At 37.1% G+C, this 14,418-nt stretch overlaps 1 protein-coding gene across 9 annotated transcripts in view; it reads left to right on the top strand.

Moving 5' to 3' along the window:
• Window positions 1-11,842: 11,842 nt before the first annotated feature.
• Window positions 11,843-14,418, top strand: part of Zbtb25 (zinc finger and BTB domain containing 25) — a 32,497-nt gene continuing 29,921 nt past the window's right edge. For 7 of the 9 annotated variants that reach the window (XM_048798483.1, XM_048798480.1, XM_048798485.1 and 4 more), the window contains exon 1: window positions 11,846-12,956. In XM_048798483.1, coding sequence (XP_048654440.1) covers window positions 12,784-12,956 — 173 coding nt within the window. In that variant the 5' untranslated portion in view covers window positions 11,846-12,783. Of the gene's footprint in view, window positions 12,957-14,418 lie in introns of all 9 variants that reach the window. The other 2 variants (XM_015490069.2, XM_048798482.1) reach the window with 2 other exon arrangements.

The following is a 14,418-nucleotide window of genomic DNA, read 5'->3' as shown; positions in this document are numbered from 1 at the left end:
GAAAGCTAGGTCCCTAATCCCAGTAATTTCTCTCTCTCTCTCTCTCTTTAAAATGTTTACGTCATTCTAAGCAAATTCAGTTTTTCTCTTTGAAGTTGGCCCCATCTTATCAGCGTCTCCCTAGCACTTACTTGGAGAAATCAAGCGCTAATCAATTCCTGGGCAGCGAGCAGCGCTGTACCTAGAACCTGGCAGTAGCTAACGTGTTTTATAAGTTAACCTTTGTATTTCCCTGCAAGGGGTTAAATTTGGTATTCTTTCTCTTTAGACTCAAGTCCTTTTGGCAGAACTGTTGATTCACTCAGGATTCTGTCAAGTATGTGAAGGACATTTCATAATCTCAAACGTTTGAGCTGAGAAGCCTTACATAAAACTCAGTTCAGGGCTTCAGTAGTAGAGCGCTTGTCTACCATGCACGAGGCTCTGGGTTCCATCCCCAGTACAGCAAAATAAGAAAACAAAAACCAGATATTTACAAGGACACCAAGCCTAAAGGGCATGGTGTTTCTCGATCTGCTTGATCTAGGGCCTCCATCTCTCAGCTGGAGTTCATAGTTACAGACATTCGGACATTGCATCCTCCACCATGCCAGGACTGCTGTGCCAGTTTAACCTGCTCTGTATGTATCAACCAAAGGAGATTACACTTGGCTTGTAGGATTTCTCAGGTTTATTAAGAAATCAGTCTTGGCCAGTATGTGATGGCTCTGCAGTAGGGAGATAGCACCGTTTCTAGGCGGGTTAGGCAGCAGGTGATGTGCTTTGGGGCCAAAAGCCCATTCTCCCTCCCAATACCTCTCACCAAAACCAAACAACAACAAAACCCTTTAGCTCTATTCTCTGCAAGAACTACAACCTTGTGGCATGGGTTGGTTTTTAGGTTTGGGCATCAAAGCCTCTAGGAGTCTGAATGTGTTAGTTAAGGATAAACTATGAATCCATTATGGGACAGAATACTAATGACATGAAATAAGTTAGTTCTGATGACTGGTATGAAACCAAGAGGCAATAAAACATCAAGGGATGGTTAACAAGAAAGTTGGAAGGGACCCCACCTTACCTGCTATATCTTTTTGCCCAGTCCTATCCTGAATGTCTTTTTTTGGATATAGCTGAGATGGATCCTGCTCAAGTTAGGTTTATTGAGTACATTTAGTGGGTCAGGTCCCACACCAGCTGCTTTCAAAGATGAATTCTGAATTCTTCCCAAGAAGAAGAAAATACTGTCTCCATGTTATAAATGTGTTAAAACTCTGAGGAAATGGGCTCAGAGAGATTTACCTATGATGATAAAGTCATTTACGGAGGAATTTCAACCTAGATCCCTTATCTTCCAAGTCTAGTCTGTACTCTTTTGCATTATATGTTGCTCCCAATTCAAGCCAGGAAGGGGATGAGAGAATCGCCTGTGGCTGATTTATTGGCGCCTGTGGTTGCCCATAGAGGCCAAGCAGGACTTTCAGCTGCCCTCTATGCCTCAGAAAGTGGAGTTATGTGCTTCCACCCTATCTCCTGAGGGGAATGCAAAGGAGCCAGGCTGTCTAGCTGGGGAGGAGGGGCCCAAGTGTCTTGGTCGTAAAATAATCCTGGTCAGGGCTATGCTGGGAAATATTGCATAATGCCCTCCCTACCACTGAACCAAAGTGATTTATTTACTATGGTCCGTAGGTGGTGCTTGACCAACTTGTCCATCTTAGTAATAACAGACCAGAAAAGAGTTGGGGTCTTAAATGACTGCAGATTCCTCCCCCCCATCTTGTTTTTAAAAAGCAGTGCAGGTGCTCTTATCTAGATAAATTATAAAGTACTTCTGTGCTCCCTTTCTGTTTTATTCACAGAGCATGTGAATATCAGTCCTTTGAGAGGAGAGATCTAACAAAACTACTGCTCCAGTTTATAGTAACCAGTATAGGCTATGGAGTGAGACCTGCTAGTTGTTTTGTTTGTTTGTTTGTTTTGTTTTGTTTTTTAACTTTTTTTTTTATGAGGATGGAACCCAGTGCTTCACACATGCTAAGCAAGCGCTTTACCACTGAACCTCAACCCCAGCCCAAGACCTGCCTTTTTTGATCTCCATGTTATACTACTTGCTAGTTATGTATCCTAAGTTTAAATTTTTTCCTCATCTCTAAAATGGAAATGAAAATAATAAACATTAGTCACAGGGTTAAGAGAGAGACTGGGGAGCACTAACATACAGCCTTACATATAGTAGTATAGTAATAGTAACTGTGGGAAGTAATCTGGATAGTATTTATTCTTCCTAGAAAAGGAAGGATGTTGCTTCTTAAACCTGCTTGGGGGGCTGGGGATGTGGCTCAAGCGGTAGTGCACTAGCCTGGCATGCGTGCGGCCCAGGTTCGATCCTCAGCACCACATACAAACAAAGATGTTGTGTCTGCCGAAAAACTAAAAAATAAATAAAATTCTCTCTCTCTCTCTCTCTTAAAAAAAAAAAAAAACCTGCTTAGGGAGAGTGGAGGAAGAAGTGGTGTTAGAAGCAAGCAGTTTCAGGATTATTAATTGATTTTACTTACATTCTGCTTTCCTTTTTTAATAGGAATTTCATTTTTTTCTTGGTCTTATTTGGAGGAAAAGTGTTTATAGTGTTAAGTCAGTTATTTTTGAAATTTTTCTAATTCAGTTTTTCCCTAGTTACAAATCCATTATACATGGATGTTTTATTTCTTCTGGAAAACTCTAGGCAATAGTAGCAAAGAATTTCATGGTTATGTGGATTATGTGTTCATGGAACTTATATTCAGAAGTTATAATCACTCTTGTCTGTACTGTATTCCAGGTCTATACTAGCATTGTCCTTTTCAACTTTCTCTGATTCTTTGAGGAACTTTTTTTTTTTCCCTGTCAGAAATTCAGTTTTTATGTTTTTTTCCCCCCCTTTTCTTTTTAATGGACTAAAAAGACTCTTTTTCTTCACCGGGTTCTTATTATTATTATTGTTTTTTTTTGTAAAGGTCCATTAGCAGTTTGTACTCACTGCTGTTAGCATTGTTGTTGGCCTAATGCTGTGGCTTATCAGGCATCCCACAATGTTGTTTAGATGGGGGTTAGAGGTGGAGAAGCCTGGCTGTGTCTGCCAACTGGCAGGAGGCCCCAAACTGACATTTGCCCATTCTGTTAAAGGTTTCTAGAGAATAACTGCTCTTTCTTTATCATCAACAATGTCTGTTTCTCCTCTTTAACATTCTCTGTGGATTTCATAAGCCAGTATCAAGAATTTATGCAGAATTTCGTCAAACATTTTCAGATTTGAAATTTCTGTATCATTTTTAGATATTATGAAAGTAAATATAACGGAATATGAGAAATTTCTAGTGTTTTTCCCCCTCCCCCCTTCTTGATATGGGAAAGCTACATCCCCAACCCTTTTTGTTTTTTGTTTTGGGGCAGGGTCTTGCTGAATTGCTGAGGCTAATGTCAAACTTGAATCTTCCTGCTTCAGCCTCCCAAGGCTCTGTGTGCACCAGGCCTGGTTTTCTAAATACTTTTTTTTTTTTTAAAGATATCAGAAAATACTGTATTCTTCCTCTTTCCCATCCCTAATCACCCTACTAGTTTTAGAGCCTTTTGTTTCTTATTTTGGCCAATTTTTTTAAAAAGTTGCAACTGGAATTATGGTTCATTTAATATACACAATATCATTCCCATACTTTAAACGTAAGATTGCTACTTATAAATAACTAGTATAAAATTGTTCCATTTTACTTAGTTTGAATTAATCCAGAGTTACTATAATCTAGAAAGTAAATAAGATTTTGTTAGTCTCCTAAATAACATGTAATTTTAGAGTATGAAGTACTTCCTTGGTTCTGTGCTCTTCCAAGGCAATAGTTGTTAATTGTGGTGTCATATGAAAGATTCCTGGGAGCTTCTTTTAAAAGAAAGGACCTATGCCTCACCCCCAGGAATTGTTTGGGTGGCCTGGGGTGGGTCTCTGGCATCAGTGAACTTTACATAGAAAATTTTATAGTTAGTGATAACAACCATTTTTTCAGGATAAAATAATTTCTAATTTCCATACCTTTTCTTTTGTTCAGTGCTGGGGATTGAACATGGCCTTGTGGGTGTTAAACAAGCAGTATACCACTGAGCCACACCCCCAGCCCTATTCTTTGATTTTTCTGGGTAATCAAATGTCATACCTCTGCAATCATCTTAAAAGTTCTATTAAAAAGTTAAAATCATTGTAGAAAGTATTTTGTCACGTAGCACTTGGAATATTTTGTTTTTACATTTGTATTTATAGCAATAAGTAAGGAGCTCAAAAAAACTGCAAACATTTCTCTGCCAACTTTCTGTCTTCTTGTCTTAATGCTAATGGTAAAGTCTCAGTGATAGAGACCTACAGGAGAAGTAAGACTATTTTCTTTCAGAAACAGATGTCCTAATCCTTTTTTCCTTTTTTATTAAGGATTGTACGGCCTGGAGAAATAGGAGTTGTATGGTCTGGGATCTCATTCTGGCTACTATAGAGATGAGACTGCAGTCTAACTAATAAAATATATTTTTCTAAATTGAAAAAAATTAACATCAAGCCAACTTTAATATATATATATATATATATATATATATATATATATATATGTTATAGATGGACACAATGCCTTTATTTATTTATTTTTATATGGTGCTAAGGATACAGTCCAGTGCCTCATACATGCTAGGCAAACGCTATACCATTGAGCCACAACCTCAGCCCTCAAGTTAACTTTTAATTAAACAAACATATGGTATTAAACTTCCTTATCTTACTTAGTTTGAACTAATCCTGATTTAACTACAGTTTAGAAACTAAATAAAGTTTTTATAGTCTCTTAAATATCATGTTAATCCTGTTATTTTATTACTTTGATAACAAAGCTTGATTTATTTATTTTTTTGCAGTACTGGAGACTGAACCAAGGAGCACTTTACTGTTGAGCTACATCCCCATCCCTTTTTACTTTTTATCTTGAGAGAGGGTCTTGCTAAGTTGCTAAGGCTGGCCTCCAATTTGCGTTCCCCTGCCTTAACAAATCGCTGGTATTACAGGCATGGGCTGCTTTGTCCAGCATATAAAGCTTTAAAATGAGACCTCTAATTGTTTCTAGTATTTACAAATATAATAAAAGGATAACTTTTTTGCATCCTTTCTGCCATCTTAAAACTTCCACCAAAAATTCTTAAATGCAGCTTCTAAGATTTTCTATTTGCTTGGGAAACTGATTATTTTGCATATCAGAAAGTAAAATGGATGACAAAGAAATGATGAACAAAGTCTATATAAAAAGGCTGGGGCTGGGGCTCAGCAGTAATGCACTTGCCTGGCATGTGTGAGGCACTGGGTTTGATTCTCAGTACCACATACAAATAAATGAAATAAAAGTCTATCAGCAACCAAAAAATATTATTAAAAATAAAAAATGCCTAACTAGGATCATGCATGGTGTGCATGTCTGTAGTTCCAGCTATTTGGGAGGCTGAGGCAGGAGGGTTGAAAATTGAAAATCAGCCTAGGAATTTCATAAGGCCCTGTCTCAAAAGAAAAACTTAAAAAAGGGCTCGGGTAGAGTTCTTGCTCAGCATGCAATCTCCAATACAAAATGGAAAAAAACAAAACTCAGCTAGGGCTAGAGTATAAATCAGTGGTAGAGTACATCGAAGGGTGTATTAGAAAATATTGTAATAACTTTGCAGTGGATTGGCACTGTTGACTAGATATAAAATATGCTTCCTTAAAATATTAAATGTCTTTTATTATGCAAGCAAGCTTGTATGAACCTGTTATGTGTGTAAGGTATATGTATGTATATGTGTATGTGTGTATGTATGTATATGTGTATGTGTGTGTGTGTGTATCTTTTTAACAGTTCTGAATTTATTTCATTTTATAAACTTGGAAAATTTACCTCTGTTTGCAATTATATTTCAACATAATGGAAAAATCTGCCATCAATCTAAATGTTTTAAAGTTCTAGATGGGGGTTTGGAGAAAAGGCACTGGATTTAAAAAGTCAGAACTTGAACTACCATTAGCCTTACTTAACAGCTAGTTTTCTGACTTTGTGTACCTTTCCTGCCTTTTCTGATTTTAAAGTTTCTCAGTTAAAAATTGGAGCTGATAATACCTGTTCTAGTACCTCATGGAATTAAAAAAAAAAAAAAAGTGTAGGTTAGTAGTTCTCGAAGTGTAGTCCAAAAGACCCTTGGTGATTCTGAAACCCTTTCATTGGATCTACAAGTATCTTCCTTTGGCAAGATTTTCAGTATACTTGAACCAAAACAACACACAGCAACCCATTGAATGCAGAAGCCAATAAGTTGCTTAGGTCATCATGAAGTTGCTGAGGCTGGCATTGAACTTGTGATCCTCCTGCCTCAGTCTCCCAAGTCAGTGGAATTATAGGCATGTGCCATTGGACCCAGCTCCAGCTGTATTTTTTTTTTTTTTTTTGGTACTGAGAATTAAACCCAGGCGTGCTCAACCAGTGAACCACATCCCCAGCCCTTTTTTGTATTTTATTTAGAGATGGGGTCTTGCTGAGTTACTAAGTTCCTCGCTAAGTAGCTGAGGCTGGCTTTAAACTTGCAATCCTCCTGCCTCAGCCTCCTGAGCCATTGGGATTACAGGTATGCTCCACTGTACCCAGCTCATTTAAACATTTTGTACTTTTAATTTCTTATTTTTTTTAAGTTGTAGGTGGACACAATATCTTTATTTTATTTATTTATTTTTATGTGGTGCTGAGGATCAAACTCAGTGCCTCACACGTGTGAGGCAAACGCTCTACCATTGAACTACAACTCTAGCCCCTGTACTTTTAATTTCTAACATGGTAAATATGGATAAATATTATCCATATAAATAATATCTTCATAACCATTAGTCCCTTTTTTTTTAAGTGTGTAAATATACATTGAGATCAGAATTTTTAGAGCAGCTGATAAAGACTAATGGCTAATTTGTTCCTGTTGGGACAGTTCTGCATATTAAAAACTAAAAAAATGAGGGGAACCTTTTTTTTAATTACCAGATGACATTTAATAGTTACAAAAACAGGGGTAAAATTTGCAACTGGAAGAGGGAAATACCAGTGGTTAAGTTTACACTTTAATGAGTTTTAGCCTGAGGGTAGGCTCCAGTTGGTGACAAAAGGGCTAAAACTGGGGTAACAAACCTGTACTCTTTCTTAAGGAAGAGGCCAGAGTTCAGAATGTCGGTGTATCTGGAAAGTGAAGGAGAAATCCTAGAGAGGATATTGGGATGGTGGAATCATAAATGCTGAATATAAACTTGCTGTATATATACTTGCTGTGTATATATACTTTGCTGATTCAGGGTTGAATCTCTTGCCCATTCCTGATATGCACATGTATAGAATACCTTCCAAACAGCACACATAAGGCTAAAAAATCTGAACAGGTATTTTCAACTGTTGCCCAACGTTGGGGAGGCCACACATGGAGTTTAGTTCCAACCCAAGTTAATTGTCTACAAAAGTAGCACTCTTTGAGGAATGTGACAGATTCTGCGAATCTCTTGTATTAATCACAATTTTTAGCATATGATCTAAAATGACTACACATGGGAAAGAAAACGACAGGGAACCATCACCCTAATCAATGGACCCCCACAGCAACCCAAAGCTAGATTGCAGAGAAGATTTAAAACGGATATTATAACCATGGTTAAGGATATGATAAGTAAGGTTGTAAAAAATAGGAAATCTCAGCAGAGAAATAAGAAACTTCCAAAAAAGGAATGAAATGAAAATGTGAGACCTGAAAATACAGTATCTGAAATCTTAAAATCTCACTGAGTGGGCTGGGGTTGTGGCTCAGCTTGCCTGGCACACATGAGGCACTGGGTTTGATCCTCAGCACCACAAATAAATAAATAAATAAATAAATAGATAGAATTATGTCCATCTACAACAAATTTTTTTAAATTAAAAAATTAATATAACACCTGTGAAATAAATCCTGTCATCTGTATTTATGAGTGAAAACTGAGACCCAGAGTGCTGAGTATGTTGTTAAAAATCACAGTTTAGTAAGTTAGCCAAGCTGGAGTTTTAAACTGGCTTTCTAGAATCTAAGCTTTCACTACTGTGCTATTCTTCTTGCAGAATAAGTAACTGATCATGCTGTTCTCACTCAAACATCTTAGCTTATTGCAAACACAACTGGGGTAACTTATATTCAGTCTCCTCTGTGAACTGACCCCATCTTTCTTATTTCCTTTTGTTTGTTCTATGCCAAACTGAATTCTTCTGTTATATAATTATTCATATACCTCTCAGTATTCTTTTTTTCTTTTTTGGTACTGGGGATTGAACCCAGTGTGCTTTATCACTAAGCTATGTCCTCAGCCCTTTTTATCTTTTATTTTGATGCAGGTTCTCCTTAAGTTGCTTAGGGCTTCCCTGAGTGGTCGAAGCCTGACCCTGAACTTGTGATCCTCCTGAGTCAGCCTCCTGAGTCACTGGGATTAGAGGCATGTGCCACTATGTTCAGCCTTCCCAGTAATTTTTATCATTATAATTATCATCATCATCATCATTATTTTCCCTATTTATGTAAGACCAGTTCTCGTGCCTTGTTTTCCATTAAGTTACCTGTACTTATCTCCCCCTCATAGCATGTTCATAGCATGTTTTCTGAACTGTTCTGATGGCACCACTTAACGTTTTTTTTTTTTTTTTTTGTCTCCAGGTCTTGAAAAGTACATGCTTTCAAATATTTTTTCTCTATTAGGCTTTTCTTCAAGAGTATTTGTTGAGTAAATTAAGAGTAATGAGTAAATGTTACTCGGACTATTAAACACAAGATATTTGTATGTGCGGCTTTTTAGTGTAGTATTCCTCATTTCCATATGGTTCAATAGTTCATTACATTAATGCATTTTATATATATATACATATATATATATATAGAGAGAGAGAGAGAGAGGAAGAACTGATGAAAATGTTTAGGATCTGAGGCTTTTTTTTTTAAGCAGTTTGTAAGGCTGGCTTAAGGTATTTCAATTTGAGACATTTCAATGATTTTCACATAATAAAATTTCTAATAGTGTTTTTTTGTGGGGGCAGTACTAGGGATTGAGTCACATCTCCAGCCCAATTTTGTATTTTATTTAGACAGGGTCTCACTGAGTTGCTTAGTGCCTCATGGTTGCTGAGGCTGGCTTTGAACTCTGGATCCTCCCGTGCTGCTAGGATTACAGGAGTGAGCTACCGTGCCCGGCTCTAATAAAGATTTTTATTTGTTTATTTTTTTAAATCTCCCTGATGGTGTTTTGAAATTGGGAAAATGTGGGAAATACAAGTAGTGGTTTTTGGTGAAATAACTTCTTGGAACAGTACCTACAATTTAAATTTTTGTTTATATTTTAGAGGATTGAGTTAAACTTCTGTATTTTCTGTTACCTTGTTGATGCTTAAGGTGTTTTAAAAATGAGATGCGGGCTGGGGGTATAGCTTAGTTGGTAGAATGCTTGCCTTTCATGAATAAGGCCCTGGGTTCAATCCCCAGCACCACCAAAAAAAAAAAAAAAGAGAGAGAGAGAAAGAAAGAAAGAAAAAGAAATGGCAAGGGTTAAGAGGTTTTATTTTAATTGGGGGAGAAATGGGCACATGTTTGAATAAATAGGGTTTAAAAGTAATGCCTGGTGTCACACACCTATAATCTCAACAATCTGGGAGACTGAGACATGAGGATCACAAATTTGAGTCCAGTTTCAGCAATTGAGCAATGCCCTAAGCAACGTTATGAGACCCTGTCTCAAAATAAAAAGGGTTGGGTATATAGCTCAGTGGTAAACTGCCCCTTAAATACTAAGTAACCACCCTCCACACACCAAAAGTAATGAATGAATGTGGAGTCAAAAGAATCAAGTTACAGTATTCCTAAAGAACAATATTATTTATATAAAATTTTAAGACTTGCAAAGCAACACTATACCTTGTTGAAGAATATATACCCTTAGAGTGGAAATGTGCAAGAGAGCTGTAAACACCAAGTTCAAGATCATGGTTATCTTTAGAGGCAAGGAAGATGGGGGGACAGAGGGAGAGATGCCAAGGAGTATCTACTGTGCTTGTGATATTTAGTTTATTTATTAATTTTTTTAATATTTAATTTTTAGTTGTAGTTGGACACAATATCTTTATTTTATTTATTTTTATGTGGTGCTGAAGATCGAATCCAGGGCCTCGCACGTGCTAGGCATGCGCTATACCGCTGAGCCACAACCCCGGTGCCCCCGTGATGTTTATTTTGTGTGTTTTGCAGTAGGTGGGTAGTTTTTTTCCCTCTGTATCTACTTGTCCATCTGAAATATATTATTTTAAGTTCAGATCTTATAGTTCCCTATCCATCCTTGACTTCCCCTACTCCTTAGTTTCTCTCCCAGAAGTAAACATTTTACTAGTTTATTGGAATCTTCCCAGAGATGTGTAGTAGACATGTATAAAAGAAAAAATATTAAATCCTCTTACAGATAAAAAGCTGAATCAATACGGAGTTAAGTAAGTCATTTACACAAGGCCATAATGCTAGTAAGTGTCAGAGGATTCAAACCCAATCTCTAGAGCTCAAATTTCTGGAGTCCAAACTTGTGTATAAATAAATCTTTCTCCCACTTTTCCAAATAACCAGCAGCTGGTGAGGCTAAGGCAGGAGGATCACTAGTTCAAAGCAAGCTTCAGCAACAGCAAGGTGCGAAGCAACTCAATGAGACCCTGTCTCTAAATAAAATACAAAAAAGGGCTGGGGATGTGGCTCCGTGGTTGAGTGCCCCTGAGTTCAACCCCTTGTACCCCTCCCCACAAAAATAAATAAAATTACCATCCATTCCTTTTATACAAATAGTCTTCTGTATACATTTTACACTATGCTAGATTTTATTTTACTAATAAGAATAAGCATTAATTTTGCTGTATCACATCTGCTTAGCCAGCAAAAAATTCGATTTTCTCTCTGATTCCTCTTTCCGAATACTCCCAAGGCTTCATAGGGGTGTTTTTATGTGCGATCCTTGTGTTTTCTTGGCTCTTCCAGTTTGTAAGTCATATTCACTCTGGAAGGTGGGGAGGAAGGAAATTTGGACTCTAGAGTTTGGGTTTGAATCTTCTGCTCTGCCATTTACTAGCATTTACTAGCACTTGGATAAGTGATTCAAGTCTGTTGATTTTTTTTTTTTTTTAATCTGTAGGAGGCATTTAGTATTATTTCTTTTAGAGTTGTATTAAGAATTAAATGAGTGGAAGGTGCCTAACACATAGAAAGCATGGTAAAATATCAGCTATTTTTATTATATTATTGATTATCAGCTGTCTACTGCTCAAACTATTGCCAGTCCCCAGACAGCTAATCCAGACCTCCACCATTGACCTCCTTTGACCTTGATCTATCTGGCTAGTGAGGAAACTTCATTCTCTTTTTCAGGATCTGCTCTTTCAAAGGGTGTTCTCTCAGTCACCTGGTGATGCCCTTTATAAGTACCAGAACACTTTGCACAGCTAGAACAGAGAGGGTGGTGAAGAATATCCTTCCACGTGCCTAGAATGATGGCACGCCTGAATATCCTTATGCTCACAGTAGGCCTCTTGGCCAGAATTTTTCTTACAATTTCTTCCTTATGTAGGACTTTGTCCCTTGAGACTCATTTGTCTTATCCTGCCTTTCTTTTCTTCTTCTTCCTCCTCCTCCTTCTTCCTCCTTCTTCTCTTCCTCCTCCTGCTTCTCCTCTTTACCACTGAGTTACATCCCCAGCCCTTTTATTTTTTTTAGTTATAGATGGACACAATACCTTTATTTATTTATTTTTATGTGGTGCTGAGGATCGAACCCAGTGCCTCACACATGCCAGACAAGTGTGCTATCACTGAGCCACAACCCCAGCCCCACTAACCCTTCTTTTGACATGGGTTTTGCTAAGTTTCTTAGTGCCTAAGTTCCTGAGGTAGACCGAAAACTTGCCATCCTTCTGCCTCAGCCATCTGAATTTCTGGAATTATAGGCATGAGCTTCTGTACCTGACATCCATCCCTGCCTTTTTTTTACCTTCAGGCATATATGCTTATCTGTTGGGAGTCCAGTTGAGAAGAGATCAGGAGTTAGTTTCTTTCTCATGGGGCTCCTGGGCTCCCATGTAAAACAGGGGATGTGGCCTGACATCTTTAAGGGCTCCTAAACTTAGTGTTACTGATCATTCCCCACAAACATTTTAGAATAGTTGGGCAGCTATGTCCCCTGAGTGCCAGAGGATCCATAAGGAACAATGGCAGCTCTACCCCAGACAGTATTCCTTATGTTATTCACATTTATAGCTAACATTTGAATAGCAGTATCTATTGCAACATGATTTTCATGTAAGTTAGCTCATTTAACTCTGAGGCAGGGATAAGTATCTCATTTCCATTTTTCCTTTGAGGAAACTGAGCATTAGAAACATTATAGTTGCATAGATAGAAAAGAACAGAACTTCCTTTTGCTCATGCGTCATTCATATCAAGCTACCGTCTTACAAGGTGATCAAGGGCCTTGTTTACTGTTCAACAGAGTTTATATCAGTTATCATAATGGAGGAAATTAATATTAGCAAGGTTTGGGGTGAAATTAACAGGATTGGAAATCTATGATTTCATTTATATTTAGGTATCCTTGCTGCTCTGTAGGTTTGTGTCAACTGTAAACAGTTTTTATAACATATATATATACACACACACACACACACATACAAACATATATTTTTATATTGCTCTTTTTCTCAGAGCCACAATGGATACTGCTAGCCATAGCCTTGTCCTTCTGCAGCAGCTGAACATGCAGCGAGAATTTGGTTTTCTATGTGATTGCACAGTTGCTATTGGAGATGTTTACTTCAAAGCCCATAGAGCAGTGCTTGCTGCTTTTTCTAACTATTTCAAGATGATATTTATTCACCAAACAAGGTAAGGATGTGTTTTTGTATATTAGAAGAAGATTATGTATATTTCTCACATTACAATATTGAAAAAAGTATGTCTTATACTATCATTTTGTGTGCTATCATTATAGTGAGACCCCCTTTTTCTTGGTACTGGATCATCATATCATGTATTATCTATCATTTTATCAGTATACTATCGTTATACTCAATTATACATTTTTATCTAAATATTCATTCAAATATATTAAGCAATTTTATAATTGTCTTATATATCAGTAATTAAACTCAATATGTAATAGATCTGTGGTGGAAGGTTAGAATGAAATTATAACTTAAATGTATTGAAGGCTTATCCCATATTGAAGTGCTAAATCTTATAACATAATTCTACAGTTACCCCTATATTAGAGAAAAAAAACAAACTGAGTTGGTAAGATCGAGTTGCTCAGCCAGGATTATATAGCTAATATGTTAGACTCAGGTGCAGATCTATCTGAAACTAAAGGTCTATGCTCTCTTTTTTAAAAATATTTTTAGTTATAGACGGATATAATAACTTATTTAACTTATTTTTTTATGTGGTGCTGAGGATCGAACCCAGTGCCTCACATGTGCTAGGCAAGCACTGTACCACTGAGCCATAAGCCCTGCTCAGGTCTTTGCTCTTAATCATTAAGTTGTTGATTTCTATTTTATGATACTTTCATAGCAAGATTTTGGTGTCATAATTCTACCTACCATGAACTCCATATTACAATTCAAAGGTCTTTTGTTTAAAATATTTTTTCAAAGACTTCCTTTGTGTTTTTTGAATTTATATACAAGACAAATTTAGATATTCAGATTACGGGATTGAGGGATACTGGGGATTGAACCCAGAAGTGCTTTACCACTAAGCCTCATCCTAGTGGTTTTTTATTTATTTTTTTGAGAAGTGGTCTCACCAAATTGCTTAGGGCCTTGATAAATGCTGAGACTGGCCTCAAACTTGCATCACCTTGCCTCACCCTTCCAAGTCACTGGGATTACAGGCGTGCACCACTGCACCCAATTTAGATATTCAAATTTGAAGCTCTGAATAGAGAGTAATTTTAGTCCATTCTAGATTAAAAGTGATTCAGCAGTCTGTTTTTCTTTAAAGAACCTTACATAAATACTTAGGAATCCAACCTCAATTATACATTTGTATCCAAATGTTCATTCATTCAAATATATATTCATTATTTGTTGATGTGTTGGCACAGGCCTATAATCTCAATGACTCAAGAGACTGAGGTAGGATTTGAGGCCAGCTTCAACAACTTAGTGAGACCTTGTCTCTGAATGAAATAAAAAGCTCTCGAGACGTAGCTAAGTGGGTACCACTGTATTCAATCCCTAATACCAAAAACAAAAAACAAAAAAACCAAGCCTGCACGTTATGTATATTAAGTACCTATGTGCCAGGTACTTAACTAGACCCCAGTAAGTGAAGTTATACACCC

This window comes from Marmota marmota, unplaced genomic scaffold (assembly GCF_001458135.2).
Source record: "Marmota marmota marmota unplaced genomic scaffold, marMar, whole genome shotgun sequence".
In the NCBI taxonomy this organism is placed as follows: domain Eukaryota; kingdom Metazoa; phylum Chordata; class Mammalia; order Rodentia; family Sciuridae; genus Marmota; species Marmota marmota.
This window is presented reverse-complemented; position numbering and strand designations above follow the sequence as displayed.